At 41.3% G+C, this 21,704-nt stretch overlaps 1 protein-coding gene across 1 annotated transcript in view; it reads left to right on the top strand.

The window, feature by feature from the left end:
- The first annotated feature begins 5,459 nt into the window (after positions 1-5,459).
- LOC138652180 (potassium-transporting ATPase alpha chain 2-like) overlaps positions 5,460-21,704 on the top strand; it is a 30,622-nt gene continuing 14,377 nt past the window's right edge. Inside the window, exons 1-16 of the mRNA XM_069742947.1 lie at positions 5,460-5,567; positions 5,762-5,896; positions 15,927-15,986; positions 16,417-16,620; positions 16,723-16,836; positions 16,916-17,050; positions 17,163-17,280; positions 17,416-17,684; positions 17,783-17,981; positions 18,097-18,206; positions 19,523-19,657; positions 19,754-19,946; positions 20,033-20,208; positions 20,294-20,430; positions 20,605-20,755; positions 20,831-20,999. Coding sequence (XP_069599048.1) covers positions 5,460-5,567; positions 5,762-5,896; positions 15,927-15,986; positions 16,417-16,620; positions 16,723-16,836; positions 16,916-17,050; positions 17,163-17,280; positions 17,416-17,684; positions 17,783-17,981; positions 18,097-18,206; positions 19,523-19,657; positions 19,754-19,946; positions 20,033-20,208; positions 20,294-20,430; positions 20,605-20,755; positions 20,831-20,999 — 2,413 coding nt within the window. The remainder of the gene's footprint in view (positions 5,568-5,761; positions 5,897-15,926; positions 15,987-16,416; positions 16,621-16,722; positions 16,837-16,915; positions 17,051-17,162; positions 17,281-17,415; positions 17,685-17,782; positions 17,982-18,096; positions 18,207-19,522; positions 19,658-19,753; positions 19,947-20,032; positions 20,209-20,293; positions 20,431-20,604; positions 20,756-20,830; positions 21,000-21,704) is intronic.

Below are 21,704 nucleotides of genomic sequence, written 5' to 3'. Positions count from 1 at the left end.
TAATGATGGGACAGAACGATCACTAATAGATCACTAACAGATCACCTTACAGTATCATGTTATCAGCAGCACATCTACAGTTTACACCGGCGATGTGCTGCTGAGAACAAGGATTTTTGCTCCAGCAATAACAATCTGAATATGCAGCATTTTACTTGTTTAGTAAAATACACCCCATAGTCCTCCATATATTATAATGTGCACCACAGTCCTCCATATAGTATAATACACTCCCTATAGTCTTCCATATATTAAAATACACAGCTAAGTCCTCCATATAGCATAATACACTCCTCATAGTACTCCATATAGTATAATGCACCGCCACAGTCCTCCATGTAGTACAATTCACTTCCCATAGTGTAATGCACCCCATAGTTCTTCATATAGTATAACGTATTCCCCATAGTCCTCGATACAGTATAATGCAGCCCACATATAGTATAATGCAGCCACCATCCTACAGAATATAATGCAGCCACCCCAGAGTATAATGTAGTCACCCCAGAGTATAATGCAGCCACCCCATAGAATATAATGCAGCCCCCTCATAGTTTAATGCAGCCCCCTCATAGAGTATGATGCAATCACCCCTCAAAGAATATAAATATAATGCAGCCCCCCATAGAATATAATGTAGCCCCGAATAGAATATAGTACAGCCCACCTTCCAAAAGAATATAATGCAGCCCCATCAAAGAGTATGATGCAATCATCCCTCATAAAATCTAATAAGCCCCCCATAGAAAATAATACAGCCCACCTCCCCATAAAATATAATGTAGCCCCCATAGAATATAATGCAGCCCCCAATAGTATATAACACAGCCTCCCCATAGAATATAATATACCCCCATAGTATATAGCACAGCCTCCCCCAAAGAATATAATATACACCCACAATAGTATATAACACAGCCACATAGTATATAACAAGGCCTCCCCCATATAATATAATATACCCCCAGAGTATATAGCACAACCCACATAGCAGATAACACAGCCCACGTAGTAGTATACAGCACAGCCCACACAGCTGAGGAATTTAAAAAGGAGTGGAATCAAATTCTTTCCATTTGCTCACTAAATTTAATGAAATTGATTATAAAAAATGAACAAATGAAATTAGAGGAAACTCAAATTAATGTGGAAAAAATAAATAATACTCTGGAAGAATTTAAAATGTTGCCACTCTTTGAGTCCTCTTTGAAACAACTTAAAGATAATGTGAGCATTTTGGAAAATGAAATTATGAACAGAAAAAAACAGAAATTTGAGAGAGACCTCAATGATTACAAGAAGGACAGTGTTTACGACTGGGGCAAATGGGAAAAAATGTATAAATCACCCAAACCCATCTTGAAAAAAAGCCACTCCCAAAATAAATCAACCGATAGACCACAGGTGTATTTTACATCAACAGAGCCTGAATCTTCAGACACCAATGCTAGTATGTCGGATGTATCTGTCATGAGCAACACTCGAGAGAACAGAAAAAGATATGTAAAAAACTCAAAAACCGCAAGAGAAGAGCCGGGAGAAAGCATAAGAAATCAACAAGGAATAATTACCCGACACAGAAGGAAACACAAACAATAAATACAAGTAATGTGGTTAATTTATCTTCACAACCTCTCACTGAAGAACAATTGGACTATTGGCTCTGGGCCTTAATTTCGTGCCAGACTCTGACTTTAACCTTTTTTTGACTATTTTGGATATAAATAAGTTTATGAGAAATCTTACCATAAAAAAACACTTTTTTTCAGAACATGTTACATCCACGCAGGTGGCTACGATTTCCAACGAATCGAATGAGTTTGAAGGTTTGGAATTTAAGGAGCAAGTGGCATTAAATTGCTTATTGAAATTATCTAGAGACCAACAAGAAGAATCCACTACTGGGTTATGTAACTCCTCGGAAAATTTTACAACAAAAAATCCGTATTTTTATCCTCTATAGAATAGAGCAGATTGTATGGATAAATTCCAGGAATTAATTGAGAAGGACTTAAAAAATCTTAAGGATGGCTGGAAAAGAAATATTCGGAGCAATCTATCCCGCAAACAAAGGAGAGCGCTGAACGAACTAAAACGCATGAAAAATATCATTATATAAAAAAAGTGACAAAGGAGGTCTTATTGTTGTCCTTAATGAACAGGACTATAAAGATAAAATGTATGAACTTTTATCTGATGCTTCCACTTACGACAAACTTGTAAAAAATCCAACCATTGATATTAATGCTAAAATTGCTAAAATAATTGAGGAAGGTCTTAGTTTGGCAGTTATTAATAAGAAACAGGCTGAATACATATATGTACAATCTCCTAAATTGCCCATTATGTATGGGCTACCTAAAGTACACAAGAGTGACGGTTTTCCAGCTATGCGTCCTATAGTGTCCGGTATCGGATCCATGACAGAACACTTGTGTGAATGGGTGGACTCATTATTAAAACCACCAGTCAGTAGGATACCGGGCTATATCAAAGATTCAAAAGAGGTTCTTAAGACACTAAGTAATTGGAGATGGAAACAAAACTATACATGGCTCAGTTGCAATGTCGTGTCATTGTACACGAGCATTCCGCATGATGTGGCCATGGAAGCACTACAATTCCATCTTACTGAGTCTGGTCAATTCTCCCTAGATTTAATCAACTTCACTCTACAGGTGACTTTCTTCCTAATGAAGAATAATATTTTTTCATTTGATGGACAAATTTATGTACAAAAGTCGGGAGTCCCGGTGGGAGCCAAATATTCACCTTCTTTGGCTAACCTGACCATGGCATATTGGGAACAAAAATGTATTTATTAGGTTGACAATCCTTTTTTGGACCACATCTCCTGGTATGGCAGATACATAGACGATACCCTCATTATTGGGGGGGGGATGTGTCTGCCATATCGGGATTTGTCGAATATATTAATGATAATAATTTTTGAATTAAGTTTACGTATGCTTTTAATCCACACAAAATTTCCTTTTTAGATCTTGAGTTATTAGGACATGCTGATGAAAACATTGCCAGCAAGACACATGTTGAACCAATTAGTGGTAATGCAATCCTTCATGCGGCCAGCAGTCACCCAGCACATACAATCAAATCGATACCAACTGGTGAATACACAAGACTCAAACGTAATTGTAGTAGAGAAACTGACAGGGAAAATGAGTTTGATAGCTTAAGAAAAAAACTTAGGGCTCGTAAATATCCACAGTGGTCACTTGACAGAGCAAATGCTATAGAATGAAATATAAAAATGAGAGAAGATTTATTGACTTCTGACAGGAAAAATAGAATACATACCATCAAATATGATAATAAGCCATATGTTTCTTTACAATTTAGTCCTCAATTTAATCTTATTAGAGACATTATTAATAAGAGGTTACCTATTCTTTATGAGGACTCCACGCTCATGCATATTCTTAAGGATGGCGTTAATGTGGTAGCCAGAAGGGCACAAACTATAGGAGACTCTATTGCTTCCAACTCCCAGTCTCCGATTTGTAAATCCAGAACTTGGCTTGAGTGCAAGGGTTTTTTCAAATGTGGCACAACAGCGTGTAGTACCTATGCACACGCACAGTTGGGGAACACGTTTCAGAATTCCGACAATATGAATAGTTATAATATTAAAAGTTTCATCAATTGCCATACTAAAAATGTGGTTTACAAGATAGATTGTGTAGCCTGCGGGATTTCATATGTAGGATGTACCTCGAGGAAATTGAAAACGCGAGTTACCGAACACTTGAGAGATGTGAATAAATGGAATATACCCAATAAAAATATTTCCATGGTATCAAGACATTTTGGTACTAAACACAATGGCGATATTTCTGACCTTAGAGTACATGGTATTGAAAATGTATACCCGCACAATCGTGGTGGAGATATTAAAAGACGTCTTCTCACCAGAGAGGCGTTTTGGATATATAGTCTCAATACTCGTTTTCCCACAGGATTAAACAAAAGAAACAAAATACTATATCATTATTGTTGATGTTTTAATTGTTTTTGCTTTAATTTTTGTATTATTTTGTTGTAGTATTTTATGTCCTTGTTTTAGATGTTTAGGACCTTTCCGGATTTATCACATGTTCAATTGGAACTCTGTATTATGATTATATGTGTAACACTCTATCCGGATTTCCCTAAGGCATGAGTAAGATCCTTATGGATCGAAACGCGTAGCCGGGACTGTCGCTTTCGCCTACTTGTTCACTGTGTGCTTTGGATTATCCTTTTTAATTTTGGAATAATAAAGACTTTCACCTTTTATCGGAGCTGGAGTACCCATTCATCTTCTGTTGTCTGCTATAGCTTGGCATTCCGGTCAGGACGGACTCTCGTGCTCTGCATCTGGTGGTCTGGTTGGTGAGCTAGCTGCGGCTTTTGGCCGTATTTTCTTTTATATTTGCTGTATATATATATGTATACAGTATATATATATCTATAACATAATGGTAGGAGCGTCACTCTGTCCGAAGCCTTTATAGACTGCACAAACGCGACACGCCTGTGCAGTCTGGACCCCACAGAGTTGCGCATCCGGGGATGAGGAGATTGCGGTACAGATCGCGGTATGCATAAGCACTGATCGCATACCGTGATCTCCGGAACAACAACTTACCTATGAGGTATTGCCACTGGGTCTCTTCAGGCTGGAGGCCGAGACATGAATCCGCCGTCGGAAATGGCGCATGTGTATAGCGCACTTCAGGCGCCATTTTGTAAGTTACACATCCGCGCTACAGCACATGACAGAATGGGGGTGCAGAATAGGTGCAACACATGCCAGAATGGGGGAGCAGGATGGGAGCAGCACATGACAGTATTGGGGCGCAGGATAGAAGCAGCAGATACCAGAACAGAGACCATATACCAATAGAAATGCTTGCCACCCAGGGGGTAGAACAGGTTCAATAGCTAGTACAAATATATTGGCTTCAGAAAGGTTCCTGTTGGGAACGAAACTTCGCTTTCTGGGCTGATTAGATAGCTCTTTTTCACTACAAAACGGTGTGCTGCCTCCAATCTTCCTTTTCTACATATATATATATTTATATTAATGAGAAGAAAAAGGAAGGCACTCACCGATCTGTTAAAAAATACCTTGCTTTATTAGATCTTCATTTAAAATCCATGGCCGGGAGAGTGAGTAACGGAGCTAGAGTGAGCAGGTGTAGACCAGGGCCGTTTCGTGCTGTATAAGCACTTGACTGACCCGTAGAAGTGCTTATACAGCAGGTAGCTGCTGCATTTTCCACCCTAGGCTTATACTCGGGTCGGCTTATACTCGAGTATATACGGGTATATATTTTCTTACAATTTATTTTATTGAGTACGGATTTTTATAGGATCACATATATGAAAAAAAATTATATGTATAAATCATCTATATAGATATATACACTGAACAACACTGAACCAATTTTCTTGCCATGCAAGATCTTCGTAAAGCCATTGAAGAGGAGAGAACAAACATTCCACAGGCCACAATCAACAACCTGATCAAATCTATGCAAAGGAGATGTTTTGCAGGGCGTGAGGCAAATGGTGATCAAACCAGATACTGACTGGTTTTCTGACCTCCCCAGATCCCGCCAAAACTGTAAATCTGCATATTGTAGAGTGGCCTTTTATTGTGGTCAGCCTAAGGCACACCAGTTCAATAATCATGCTGAGCGATTGTAAATGTAATATCCAGACTTTTTACCATCCTTTGTCCCTTTTCCTTCTACAGGAGCCATCCGACATTTACTCCATCCCCATGAATGAAAAACCAGAAAAACAGAAAACCAAGAATAATATATTCTCAGGGATTAAAGGAAAGAAAAATGCTAAGAAAGTAGAAAACTTGAAAAAGGAGCTAGAGATTGTAAGTGATAGATAATTAATACTGATTAGTGATGACCGAACGTGCTCACCACTACTCGGTACTCGCCCAAGTATCACTATGCTCGGTGTACTCGGCGAGCACTGAGTGTTTCCTTGATTATTCGTCTGGAGCTCGGGTCTCCTTCTTTTAATGCTGGCGCTCTTCAGAGCACCAATCAGCATGCAGGGATTGTCTGCCATGCACAGTAATACCGCAGCCATCTTTGTTGTGGTATTACAGTGATTGGCTGGCCGCACAGAGACCTGGCACCGTCCTGCTCGCCGCATTCTGCTCCGAACTTAGCGAGTGTAGGGAGAGCTGCTGCTCAGATAGGGTCAGATTCGTTCTTATAATAGTGTGGGTCTGCTAGTCTTCTATCCACAAATCCTGATAAACCAACAGTCTCTTTTAAGGCTAATTCGGGGGTACATAGCTTGCAGTGCTAGGTAGGCAGGGGAGTCTATTTGCACATATACACATCAGTGCAATACCTGCAGGCACTGTATGTGAGTTTATAGATCTCACTGCATACCTCAAAATGCTCCATTCCTGTGTACTGCTGCAAATTTTATATATACGTAGCTGCAGGTATCCGTGGCAATTTTTTTTTGCTGCTCATACCTGCTCATTTCATTAGAAAGCAATCCATAGCCCCCTTTTTTCTACATTTATTTGCTTGGTCATGCTGCAGGCTACAGCCAGGTCATTGTGAAATAAGAGCGTGAAAATCTAACAATTAAATTTTTTTTTGTCCAAGACATCAGATGTGGGTACGCAGAAAAATCTGGCCTTTTTTGGTACTATTTAATTTTTTGCAGTGTCTTACAACATTTTTGGACACCATTTCGCTGCCCCAAAAAACTGTAGTTGACACAAAAATGTTTAGCTACAGTTCTTATATTTATCCCTGTGATTTGTACACCACATGCATCACATATCATTGTGCTAAATCTCTTACAATTTTAGTACTCCAATTTTTTATTAAGTTTCATAACCTACTTATTGACACAATTTTGGTGGGCCCAAAAAAATCAAGGCCACATTTTGATCAGTCTATTATCTCAGTCTGATGCCTGTTGTATCTGTGGTGTCCAGATCCTTGCTTTGCATGCATACGTTGCATTGTTTTGTCTGATAACCTTGGTCTACTTATTATTGTCTTACCGCTGTCTCTAGCATCATGTCCTCCCTCTATCTGAAACTAAACCTGTCAAAAACTGAACTCCTCGTGTTTTCTCCCTCTACTAACCTACCTTTGCCTGACATTGCCATCTCCGTTTGCGGTTCCACCATTACTCCAAAGCAACATGCCCGCTGCCTTGGGGTCATCCTTGATTCTGACCTTTCATTCACCCCCCACATCCGATCACTGGCTCGCTCTTCTTACCTGCATCTCAAAAACATTTCTAGAATTCGCCCTTTTCTTACTTTCGACTCTGCAAAAACTCTTACTGTTTCACTTATTCATTCTCGTCTGGACTATTGTAACTCTCTACTAATCGGCCTCCCTCTTACCAAACTCTCCCCGCTCCAATCTGTCCTGAATGCTGCTGCCAGGATCATATTCCTCACCAACCGTTACACCGATGCCTCTACCTTGTGCCAGTCATTACACTGGTTACCCATCCACTCAAGAATCCAGTACAAAACTACTACCCTCATCCACAAAGCACTCCATGGCTCAGCACCACCCTACATCTCCTCTCTGGTCTCAGTCTACCACCCTACCCGTGCCCTCCGCTCCGCTGATGACCTCAGGTTAGCATCCTCAATAATCAGAACCTCCCACTCCCGTCTCCAAGACTTTACACGTGCTGCGCCGATTCTTTGGAATGCACTACCTAGGATAATACGATTAATCCCCAATCCCCACAGTTTTAAGCGTGCCCTAAAAACTCATTTGTTCAGACTGGCCTACCGCCTCAATGCATTAACCTAACGATCCCTGTGTGGCCTATATTAAAAAAAAAAAAAAAAAATTAATTAACTGGTTCATGCAGCTTTACATGAACACCCAAGCCTTACACTATGGCTGGTCCGAATAACTATAGCAATTGTTACCATCCACCTCTCGTGTCTCCCCTTTTCCTCATAGTTTGTAAGCTTACGAGCAGGGCCCTCACTCCTCTTGGTATCTGTTTTGAACTGTATTTCTGTTATGCTGTAATGTCTATTGTATGTACAAGTCCCCTCTATAATTTGTAAAGCGCTGCGGAATATGTTGGCGCTATATAAATAAAAATTATTATTATTATTATTATTATTATTATTTAGTGGTTTATTTAAAAAAAAACAACAACAAAAATATTTTAACTGTCTGTTATCTACGTCAAATGCTTGGTGTATCTTGCTTTCCAGGCATACTGATCACATATAAGTTTTCACCAAATTAATCCATTTGTATTAAAAAAAACAAGGCCACACATTTAAATGGTCTGTTATCTCCGTCAGACGCCTGGTGTATCTGTGGTGTCAAAATCCTCGCTTTGCAGGCATATGATACATTGCTTTGTCTGCTAGCCTTGGTCTACTCATAATTTAGTGTTTTAATTTTAAAAAAACAACAAAAAAAAAACCTATTTTAACTGTCTGTTATCTCCGTCAGATGCCCGTCGGTGTATCTTGCTTTTCAGGCATACTGATCACATATAAGTTTTCTCCCAGTTAATCCATTTGTATTAAGCTTTTAAAATATTTTGGTAGTCCATTGAAAATGGGCAAGGCAAGGGGCAAAAGACGGGGAAGTGGGCGTGATGCTGATGGTGCATGCAGAGGACGAGGCCGTGGCCAAGCTGAAAGTGGACCACAATAAAGACCCACATCTTCTCGCTTGACCTTCCTGTCCCACTTTTTAGGGGATCGCAGCACACCACTATTGAAGCCAGAGCAGTGTGAAACGGTTGTTGGTTGGATAGCGGATAATGCTTCCAGTAACTTAGCTACCACTATGTCTTCCACATGGTCAAGTCTGAGTAGCCATGAGTGTGGACCGGATATTACTCACCCTGATCCTCCTTCCTCTCACCATGCCGAGTGCCCTGAGACAACTGATCCCACACTTGGACACTCCAAAATGTTGTTCAGTTTTATCTTTAAAGATTCCGGACTCTCGGCCAGTCAATTTGAAGTGGAGCCAGATGAGATCGCATGTAGCGATGCCCAAAGATTTGAACAGCCACGGTCATACGAAGGCAATGGTGTGAAAGTGTCACAAGAGGTGGACGATGATGAGACACAATTGGCAGAAAGTCAGGAGGAGGAGCAGGGTGCAGATGTAGAAGACGAGGTGGTGGATGATATAGTGACTGACCTAACCTGGCAGGAGGACATGCAGAGCGAGGACAGCAGCACACATGGGGAAGGAGGCATATCACCCCAACAGGCAGGAAGAAGCAGTGTGGTGGCCACAGACTGAAGGAGTGCATCCGTTTCTCGCAACACCAACATGACAGAATTTGCCATTCCAATTGTTAGATCCCCCAAGTCTGGTTGATTTTTAAAGACTCGGGCAATAACCCCAAACAGGCCATTTGCAGCACCTGCCATGCCCCCATCAGCAGGGGTAGCAAAACTCCCAGCCTGAACACCAGCATGATTAGACTCATGGTAGAAAAGCACATGACTTTGTTGTCCGAACCCCAAGCTCCAGGAATCCTGTTTGCAGGTGACACCACTGTTTCTTCCACTGTTTTGCATACAACCCAATCCCCAGTTCACCGTACCTGTGAAGATGCCTTGGGCCCTGCACCTGTTGTTCCAACAGTCAACCAGCACCATCATCAAGCCTGTCCATGTCCTTGTCCCAGCGCAGCCTTCAGTTGTCTATACCCCAGTCATTGAAACGCAAGCGGAAATACCCAGCCAACACCCCACAGGCCACAGTGCTAAATTCTAACATTTCTCATCTGCTTGCGCTCAAAATGTTATCTTTTAGGCTCGTTGAGACGGAAGCTCTCTGCAACCTGATGGTGGCAGCCGTCCCAAGGTACTTGGTCCCCAGTCACCACTATTTCTCCCAGTGTGCCATACCAGCATTACACCAGCACATGTCCCACAACATTACCCGAGTCCTCAACAATGCTGTCACTGGGAAAGTCCACCGAAACACGGACACGTGGACAAGTGCTTGTGGGCGAGATGGTACATCTCACTGACGGCACACTGGGTTAACACAGTGGAAGATGGGACCCAGTCGGACCTTGGGTTGGAACACATCCTCCCCATGAGGATTGCGGGCCCTACATCAATCAGGGTTGCCCCACAGTCTGCAGCTCCTGCACCTCCTCCTGCTCTTCAGTCTCCATCTCTGAAATGAACACATCAGTCAGAAGCTGGAAGCACTGCAGCACTGCCTAGCCAAGCGGCAACAGGCTGTGCTGAAGCTAATCTGCTTAGGTGACAAACCGCACAATGCTGGAGAGTTGTGGACAGGTCTGAAAGAGCAGTCAGATATTTGGATGACACCGCTGAACTTACAGCCAGGCATGGTTGTGTGTGACAATGGCCAAAACCTGGTGGTGGCTCTGAGGCAAGATGAGCTCACACACATACCTTGCCTCACCCATGTGCTTAACCTCATCATTCAACATGTTCTGAAAAGCTACCCAGAGCTGCTGGATCTGCTAGTGAAAGTACGCTGTCTGTCTGCCCATTTTAGAAAGTCAGCTACAGCATCGGCTGCCCTTTCCGTGTTTCAGCAACGGTTGCAGCGTCCGTCTCACCGACTGGTGTGTGATGTCTCACTGCATTGGAACTCTACACTGCATATGTTGGAAAGGATTTGTGAGCAGAATAGGGCAGTTGTTGACTACCAGCATCAAGAAGGCCGTTGATATTCAGTTCAGACTCCACACATAAGACCTCAGGAGTGGACACGGATGTCAGACATATGTACCATCCTCCAAAACTTTGAGGACTGCACCAAGATGGTAAGTGGTGATGACGCCATAATTAGCATTATCATGCTGCTTCTCAGCATTCTGAAAACCTCTCTGCTCACAATTAAAGAGGATGCATTGCAGGCAGAGCATGAGGACATGGAGCAAAGAACCACACAGGGGGATGACACTCAGCCCAGCCTCTTGTCGTCCCAACGTGGATTGGTTGACAATGAGAAAGAAGAGGAGGAAGAACAGGAGCTACTATCATCATCCATCAATAATTTTTTAAAAATGTACCCCCCATGGTGAAATGTTTGTCAGCCCATGCACTTAGTGTATGGGCATTACAAGTCTACTGCCCCTATTGGACAAACAATCAGCAGATTTGGGTTCCAGCATCATCTCTATGCTGACGACACCCAATGATACAGTTCTTCCCTTGAGATCACCCCTACCCTAATTCAAATTACCAAGGATTGTCTGTCTGCTGTCATCATGTCCTCTGAAACTAATTCTCTCCAAAACTGAACTTCTTGTGTTTCTCTCTTCTACTAACCTCAATCTACCTAATATCGAAATTACCCTGGAGGGTTCAACCATAACTCCCAAGCAGCATGCCCGCTGCCTTGGGATCATATTCGACACCGAACTTTCCTTTATTCCCTATATCCGATCACTCATTCGCTCTTATCACCTGCATCTTAAAAACATTTCCAGAATCTGAACTTTTCTCACCTTTGAAACTGCTAAGACTCCTACTGTCGCTCTGATTCACTCTCGTCTGGACTACTGCAACTCTCTTCTCCAATCCATCTTGAATGCGGCAGCCAGGATCATATTTCTGTCCAGCCGCTTCACCAATGCCTCCATCTTGTGCCAGTCATTACACTGGCTACCCATTCACTACAGGATCCAGTATATACTCATCTCTCTCACCCACAAAGCTCTCCACAGTTCTGCACTGTCTTGTATCTCCTCTCTCATCTCTGTTTTTCGCCCTACACGTGCCCTCCATTCTACAAATGACCTAAGACTAACATCTCCCATAATCCGAACCTCGCACCTCCATCTCCAAGACTTCTCTCCTGCTGCGCCAGCTCTCTGGAATGCACTTCCCCAGATGATCAGACTGATACCTAGCCCCGACCTATTCAAGCGCGCTTTAAAAACTCATCTCTTCAGCAAGCCTACCACATCAACTACTCAGTAAACTAACTTTGCCCTGTTGCCTCCTTCAAATATTATTCTGAATCTGCACCCTACTATTCATCAGTCTCCACACCCTCCATGCACGCGATAACTGCACTTGATACTTGACTATTGCACTTAAACACACGGGCTGATGACCGGATCATGCAGCTTTATATGAAAATCCCTATTTATTATAATTGCCAGACCTGAAATAACAAGCACTTTTCACCTATTGTGTCCCCCCCATTTCCTTGTAGATTTTGAGCTTGCGAGCAGGGACCTCACTCCTAACTTCACTGTTTAAATTGTCTTAACTTGTATTAAATTTATTGTCTGTACATGTCCCCGCTTAATTGTAAAGTGCTGCGGAATATGTTGGCGCTAAATAAATAAAAATTATTATTATTATCCACACATGTAATCAAGCAGGCTAGTAGCTGTAAATCATTCAGCTGCCACGATGAAAACTAAATCTCCGAGCAGTCATAAATACTCGGAGGTCACCCAAGTGTGCTCGGGAAACCCGAGCAACAAGTACACTCGCTCATTACTAGTAGTGACCCATGAAGACGCAGCGGCATTGAAGGCCCACAGCTGATAATCAACTCAGGTGGTCCTGATGCTCCAAGAGTTCTGTGTTTATTGCTGGAGCTGGCAGCTCCTATATACAGTGTGAGCCACTACTTTGCCTCCTATATATAATATGAGCCCACACGCAGCCTCCTATAAGCAGAATGAGCTCCTATTAAGCCCCTATATACAGTTTGAGCCCCCACATAGCCTGTTTTACACAATATGAGCCCACATATAGCCCCTATACACAGCATGAGCCCCCTATGTACAGAATATGACACCATATAACCTTCTATATGAACTCTGACTCTGCTGACACGATGAAATAACATTGTCACGTTAGCTGGCTCAGTTGCACACACTGATTTGAAGATGAAGGAGTCAACGGCTCCATCATCCACCAAAAGATGCACCGATATCTGTATCCTGAGGATAGATAGCACTGACAACAGGTGGTTGCGGCAGGCAAGGCATGGTGTCGCCCACTATTGGCAGCCCTTCAGCTATCTCAGTCCTCGGACTTGACTGCAACATCCAGAGCCAAGGACTTTTCCCAGCTCTGGTATATGACTATTATTGGGCAAATTCCATAGAAGAACATAGTATTACTGATGAATTTGATAGAGCCCATCATAGCTCATAGGCATTTTTTAAATTTGTACTTTATTTACCTATCCACAGGAAAGCAGATAACAACTCCATTAGCAGACATCTGAATAATGAGACCCCCATTGATTGCCAAACTAGAGACTTCTGTTCATCCTTTTAATGGATGTGCATGTGGACTTCTGCTCCTACTTAATTGATATCTGAGAACAGTCCTCATATTTCTTGGGTGATCATAGACAAATGTACAACTAGGGAGCAGGACACAACTTCCATTCTGATAAACATTGGGGTCGCAAAGCTTGATCCATAGAGACATGGTTGGGTGAGAACATGACCGGTTGCACAAAGCCAGAACCAGAATTCCATCTATTGGGGGCACTATAAAGGAAACTGTGAGCCCGGACTCTCCCTGACATCATTGTCTGACTTCACAAATGCTCTGAACGGAAGACGGGGCAAACATTCCAAAGGATGCAGCAAAAATCTTCCCAGAATAGTGGAAGCTGAAATATTTTAATAGTATCATTTGCATAGCTAAACCCGCACCCAGCTTGTGCACTAATGATGATTCACATCCTTAGTAAAGGCCATCTATCTGATCTGCAATTCTGTTATCAGCACCTTGATAGTTTTTCAAAGAAAAAAAGAAATACTGGTTTATCTGGGGGCAAACCTGGTGCAGCGAGATCCGGAATGGACTGCACTTATTACCTCCAGGTGGTGACAGAGGGAGGAGCTGCGTAGTATATAAGCCAAAGGAGTGATCCTACAAGGCTCCGGCATCTTCCATCATAACTGACGGAATCTAACAGGATCAGCTGAAGAAGCTTCCAGGTAGCCACTTACCACCACAGAATGTCCAGCCTTTCCCAATCTCAAATTTCACCATCCCAGGTACGTGCACTTTACTTTTCTTGCAAAATAACTTATTGGGTCTGGAATTTTATTGGATCATATCTATTTTGGGGACAAAAATAAATAAATAATTAAATATAAAAATATATAAACCGCCATGGAATTAACGGCGTTATAATAATAAATAATAATAAAAATAATGTACTTTTTCTATTATTATTTTTCCTGCAAAATATCTGAAGTCTGGATTTTATTGGATCATATATCATATATATGAGAAAAAATGAAAAAAAAAATATGTAGGTTTTATATATATATATATATATATATATATATATATATGCCTCCATTTTTGGATGTGTGTGTGTGTATATATATATAAACATATACCTATAAAGAGAAAAATCAGACAAATTGAAAATTTTGCAGTGGTCTCTTAATTTTTGCCAGAGCTGTACTGTATATATATACATATACAGCTCTGGCAAAATTTAAGAGACCACCACATCAAAGCCCTGCCATGGGCAGCCCAATCTCCAGACCTGAACCCCATTGAAAACCTCCGGAATGTAATCTATAGGATGATGGATAGCCACAAGCCATCAAACCAAGAGGAACTGCTTTAATTTTTGCACCAGGATCAGTATGAAACTCTGGTTGAAAGCACGTCAAGAAGCATGAAAGCTTTGATTAAAAATCATGGTTATTCCACAAAATATTGATTTCTAATCTCTTCCTGAGTTAAAACATTATTATTGTTGTTTCTAAATGATTGTGAACTTGTATCGTTTGCATTATTTGAGGTCTGAAAGCACTGGCTTTTTTGGGGTTTTTTTTTATTTTGACCATTGTTACTTTGTCAGAAAAAAATACTAAATTTATTGCTTGGAAATTCGGAGACCTGTAAGAAGTTTTTTAGAATAAATGAACAATTTACATTTCACTCAAAAATATACCTATAAAGAGAAAAATCAGACAAACATTTTGCAGTGGTCTCTTAATTTTTGTCAGAGCTGTATATATATATATATATATATATATATATATATATATATATATATATATATACTGTACATATGTACAAAATTGAAGACAACTCTCCCAGATAGAAAATTTGAATATTTTAATAGCCCATAGTGACACCAACGTTTTGGTCCATTTGAGGACGTTTCTCAGGCAGTGTTAAAGTGCATATGCCAAAATATGCATGTACTGTGTATATAGATCTAGTATATATAAATTTTCTTGAGTCCTCATTTTTATTGAAATATATATTTAATATCTATCTATATATTTTTTTCTTGCAAAATATTTTATTGAGTACAGATTTTTATAGGACCATAAATATGAAAAAGAATGTATATGTAGAAATCATCTTTATAGATATATACACTGAACCAATTTTCTGGCCATGCAAGAACATCGCACAGCCATTGACGAGGAGTGGACCAACTTTCCATAGGCCACAATCAACAACCTGATCAAATCTATGCTAATGAGATGTGTTGCAGGGCGTGAGGCAAATGGTGATCAAACCAGATACTGACTGGTTTTCTGACCTCCCCAGATCCCACCAATACTGTAAATCTGCATATTGTAGAGTGGCCTTTTATTGTGATCAGCCTAAGGCACACCAGTGCAATAATCATGCTGAGCGATTGTAAATGTAATATCCAGACTTTTTACCATCTCTTTCCTTCAACAGGAGCCATCCGACATTTACACCATCCCCATGAATCAAAAACCAGAAAAAGAGAAAACCAAGAGTAACATATTGTCAGGGATAAAAGGAAAGAATACTAACAAAGTAGAAAAATTGAAAAAGGAGCTAGAGATTGTAAGTGATAGAAAATTAATGCTGATACAATAAAATACAGATATTAGGAGGTTTGGTAATATGAAATGACCATTTTTTTTTCTAGACCGAACATAAGCTGAGTATAGAAGAACTACAAAAGAAATACTCAGTAGATATCAAACAGGTCAGTTTGCAAGAAGGTTTCTTCATCTAGAAAACATGTTTTCAAAAACTGTTTTTTTTTATAGTAATTCTGAGTTAGAAGAAAGCGCTCCATCATCCTGGACTCTTAACTAGTAGTTGGAGCTAATGGAGTAGATACAAAAGCCTGCCCTTCACTCTAGAAGATCTGGCATATCCATTTGTTACAAGGACAGCTTTTTCATTTCATTGGAAGCTGTGTAATATTTAATTTCACCTGTGGTGGCATTGTAGATGAATTGGAAATGTTCTTCCCCGGATTGGGATGGAATTCCGGGAGATTGCCCAAAGTGGACATATCTCTAACACAATGATGAAAGCTTATTTTATGATCTCATGTATCAATCCATCTATTGGTACAGTAAAGTATAAAAGGGTGTACAATATTTTATCAATTGTGTTTTTCTTTCAAGGGTTTGAGCACATCAGCTGCTCAGGAAATTTTAGCCCGAGATGGACCTAACAAACTCTCACCTCCAAAAGGAACCCCTGAAATTGTGAAATTTTTGATGCTCATGGGCGGAGGATTCGCCATTGTCTTTTGGATTGCGTCTGGATTGTGCTTTCTGGCATATGGGCTTCAAGCTGCCCAAGACCCTACGGTTTCTAAAGATAATGTAAGAAAACCGTTAGATTTTGATTTAGATCTTAGGTCGAGTGGATGCTGTGGTTCAATCCTTTATGTATTTTTTTTACCTATAATTCTTCCACGTCTTTAGCTCTGGTTGGCGATCATCCTGATTGCAGTGGTTGTGTTGACGGCCCTCTTTGCATATTATCAAGAAGCCAAAAGTACCAACATTATGGCTGGCTTTAAGAATATGGTGCCTCAGGTAAGAAGCGTTACTACTATAAATTTGTAGAATGATAGTCGATGAGCGTTGTTTTTAATACATTTCTTTCTTGATTTAGCAAGCTTTGGTTCTTCGAGATGGGAAACGTATCGAGATGCTAGCGGAGAACCTTGTTCCCGGGGACATCGTCTTTATTAAAGGAGGCGATAAAATCCCGGCTGACATACGTATATTTGAGAGTCATGGTTGCAAGGTGAGAAGAATAAAGAAAACAATTTTGCGTTCTGTAAAGCTCATGCTAGGGAGTTTGATGAAATCTTGGAAACCATTACGTCATAAGAAAGATTTATAATTTTGATGTGCAGGTTGACAACTCATCCCTCACCGGTGAATCAGAAGCACAACCTCGTGGCATGGAATGTACCGATGATAACCCTCTAGAGACAAGAAATTTGGGCTTCTTTTCTACAACCTGCTTGGAAGGTGAGCTAAAAATCACAATTTGAGGTTTCCCTAGTTCATATCCTTTACTTCATGTACAAAGTAGAGATACATAAGATGATATGCATTTGGTAAAGGTCACTAAATCTGGTCTAATATTTTATGCTTACTTTACAGGGACAGCGTCTGGTATAGCAATTAACACAGGTGACCGTACAGTCATTGGGCGTATTGCATCACTGGCCTCACAAGTTGGTAACCAGAAGACACCCATTGCCTTGGAGATCGAGCACTTTGTGCACTTGATCAGTGGTCTTGCAGTAGGCGTTGGCGTAGTTTTCTTCATTATTTCCATCTGCATGGGATATAGTCCCCTCGATGCTATAATATTCTGCATTGGCATCGTGGTAGCTTATGTGCCTGAAGGACTACTAGCAACTGTAACAGTGAGTATAACATGTTAATGAACTCATTATGCATTTGTCTTTGATGCAAGCTTCTTTTAAAACTTCACGGCCTTCCTAATCTAATATGTGCCCTACAGGTTTGCCTGTCCTTGACTGCAAAGCGCATGGCAAAGAAGAATTGTCTGGTAAAGAACCTGGAAGCTGTGGAGACTCTGGGGTCCACCTCAGTCATCTGCTCTGACAAAACTGGGACCCTAACCCAGAACCGGATGACTGTGTCACATATGTGGTTTGACAATCTCATCCACAATGCAGATACCAGTGAAGAACAGACAGGTAAGGGCCTATTAATCTCTTGACATTAGAAGGTAGATAATGGGATTCCGAACATCACACAAAACATTTTTTGAGGAATACAAAGGTAACCATTGATAATTGTTTTTCTGTTCAGGTGAAAAGTTTGATCAAAGCTCCCCAACTTGGGAATCACTGGCTAAAATTGCCACCCTGTGTAACCGAGCTGAATTCTGTGCTGATCAAGAAGAAGTTCTCATCAACAAGGTAAATATTCATTTATATATCCTACCTATATGCAAGTGAACTGTGGTGCTGTCTCACAAAAACATCCTGTCCATATGTTCTAGAAGGGTATACGGATGTCCCTTTGGAATCTTCTTTATAAGAGGGTTTTCTCTTCCGGAGGACCTGGCTGATTCATGTATTAGATACTTTCCAAGGGAATGTGTGCTGTGCTACTGTGTGCTGAGTAGGGTTGAGCGAAACGGGTCGAAATTGTTCAAAAGTCGCCGACTTTTGGCAAGGTCGGGTTTCATGAAACCCGACCCGACCCCAGTGGGGGGTCGGCCATGAAGTCGGCGATCTTTTGAATCTGGAATCGGAATTCCGATCCCGATTCCCGATATGTTTAAGATATCGGGAATTGGTATCGGAATTCAGATTAAAGTGTAAAATATAGAATTAAAATAAAAAATATTGCAATACTTACCCTCTGACGCGCCCTGGTACTAACCGGCAGCCTTCCTCCTTCGAATCCGCGCTTCTAGGACCTTGCCGTGACGTCGCGGTGACGTCGCGGCTTGCGATTGGCCGCGCGGCCGCCCATGTGACCGCTCGCGCGGCCAATCACAAGCCGCGACGTCACCCGCGACGTCACCGAAGGTCCTAGAAGCGCGGATGGAATATATATTCCTATTAGGTATATACTCACCCTCGGAAGCGCCCTGCTTCCTTCCGACAGCCTTCCTTCCTAAGAATCAGCCCTTCCAGGACCTTCGGTGACGTCGCGGGTGACGTCGCGGCTTGTGATTGGCCGCGCGAGCGGTCACATGGGCGGCCGCGCGGCCAATCGCAAGCCGCGACGTCACCCGCGACGTCACCGAAGGTCCTGGAAGGCTGATTCTAAGGAAGGAAGGTTCCCGGTTAGTACCAGGACGCGTCAGAGGGTAAGTATAAGGATATTTTTTATTTTAATTCTATATTTTACACTTAAATATGGATCCCAGGGCCTGAAGGAGAGTTTCCACTCCTTCAGACCCTGGGAACCATGGAAACCCAATGCACTGCATTGGGTTTCGAGTTTCGGCCGACCCCGACCCCGACTTTTTTATAGGATCGGCCGATTTCACTCGACCCGACTTTTCCAAAAGTCGGGTTTCGTGAAACCCGACCCGATCCTATAAAAGTGAAGGTCGCTCAACCCTAGTGCTGAGGATTGGAGTAGCCAGACTTACTGGGATCAGTTGTTCCTCTTTGGAGATGGGTTGTCTTCATAAAACATATCCTTGAGGGTCATTTTGTCATTTAACAATAAAAATTTTTTAAAATATATATATCTTAATCTGCTTTTTTGTGTGCAGAGGTCAGTCAATGGAGATGCCTCAGAAGCAGCTTTACTGAAATTTACAGAGAATGCACTTGGAAAAGTCATGAATATTAGGGATCGAAATGAGAAAGTATTGGAAATCCCATTTAATTCGAGCAACAAGTACCAGGTAATTGATGAACCTGTTGTATCTCAATGCCAAAGCTCTCTTTGGGGATAAAAGATTATGATTATTGGCAATTCCCTTTTTTTACTTACTTTTTAGGTCTCTATTCATAAACCAGAGGATCCTGCAGAGAAGGGTTATTTGTTAGTGATGAAAGGGGCCCCAGAACGAATTTTGGATAGATGTTCTACCATTATGATTGGAGGGGAGGAATTGCCATTGGACGATGATATGAAGGAGAAGTTTCAAGAAGCGTACATGGAGATGGGGAGTATGGGAGAGAGAGTTCTTGGTAGGTATATGCAACAAAACCTAAATTGAGACCTGGAATCTTCAAGATATCTTAAAGATTTTCAATATGTTCTGTTTCTTCTACAGGTTTTTGTCATCTGGTGCTTCCTGCCTCCATGTATGGCCCTGGTTACCCATTTGATGCTGAAAGCGGAAATTTTCCTCTAGATAAATTATGCTTTGTTGGCCTCATTTCTATGATTGACCCACCTCGTACCACTGTTCCCGATGCAGTCATGAAGTGTCGTAGTTCCGGCATTAAGGTTAATATCTCCGAACATTGATCATGGTGATATCTAGAGTTAGTAATCTCTAAATATATCTAATAATCTGTGTTGTTTATGGCAGGTTATTATGGTAACAGGAGATCATCCAATCACGGCCAAAGCAATTGCCAAAAGTGTCGGGATTATCTCAAGTTCTAGCGAGACTGTAGAGGATATTGCCAAAAGATTAGGAATCCCTACTGAAAAAGTAAATCCTAGGTCAGTACATTATGGATGGCTTTCACTCTCCAAGCCAGTTGTCAGCATTTGGGGACCTTGTTTTGCATTGAAAAACAAAACCCACATACATTTGTGGCTGTTTTTGGAAAACCATCTTTGTAATCTTGTGCAACCCATTTTCTTAGCATACTGACCGGTTTATTCGACTTGCAGAGATGCCTGCACCATTGTGGTAACTGGAGGTGAACTCAGTGACATGAGCTCTGATGAACTGGATAACATCTTGAGATATCACACAGAGATTGTGTTTGCCCGGACCTCACCCCAACAGAAACTTCTCATTGTCGAAGGATGTCAGAGATTGGTAAGTTATGTCACAGCTTTTGAAGATAAAAAATTGCAACTCAATGGTGGAACATATTATATCTATTACTTTCAGGGTAACATTGTGGCAGTGACTGGGGATGGTGTTAATGACTCCCCTGCATTGAAGAAAGCCGATATTGGTATTGCGATGGGAATTGCTGGTTCTGATGCTGCTAAACACGCCGCCGACATGATTCTCCTGGATGATAACTTTGCTTCTATTGTGACCGGAGTGGAAGAAGGTAAGATGGTCACTTTGGGAATGTTTACTTCTCAATTGCTTGAGTAGCACTAGAAAGGTCCTTTATTTTGGGGATTTGTGTGTTAATAAATTGGTGTTAAAGTAAGAAGTAAGATCTACACTATATACAGTGGGGCAAAAAAGTATTTAGTCAGTCAGCAATAGTGCAAGTTCCACCACTTAAAAAGATGAGAGGCGTCTGTAATTTACATCATAGGTAGACCTCAACTATGGGAGACAACCTAAGAAAAAAAAATCCAGAAAATCACATTGTCTGTTTTTTTAACATTTTATTTGCATATTATAGTGGAAAATAAGTATTTGGTCAGAAACAAAATTTCATCTCAATACTTTGTAATATATCCTTTGTTGGCAATGACAGAGGTCAAACGTTTTCTGTAAGTCTTCACAAGGTTGCCACACACTGTTGTTGGTATGTTGGCCCATTCCTCCATGCAGATCTCCTCTAGAGCAGTGATGTTTTTGGCTTTTCGCTTGGCAACACGGACTTTCAACTCCATCCAAAGGTTTTCTATAGGGTTGAGATCTGGAGACTGGCTAGGCCACTCCAGGACCTTGAAATGCTTCTCACGAAGCCACTCCTTCGTTGCCCTGGCGGTGTGCTTTGGATCATTGTCATGTTGAAAGACCCAGCCACGTTTCATCTTCAATGCCCTTGCTGATGGAAGGAGGTTTGCACTCAAAA

This window comes from Ranitomeya imitator, chromosome 10 (genome assembly GCF_032444005.1).
Source record: "Ranitomeya imitator isolate aRanImi1 chromosome 10, aRanImi1.pri, whole genome shotgun sequence".
Taxonomy (NCBI): Eukaryota; Metazoa; Chordata; class Amphibia; order Anura; family Dendrobatidae; genus Ranitomeya; species Ranitomeya imitator.
The sequence above is the reverse complement of the archived record's forward strand: the minus strand, read 5'-3'. Positions and strand labels throughout refer to the sequence as shown.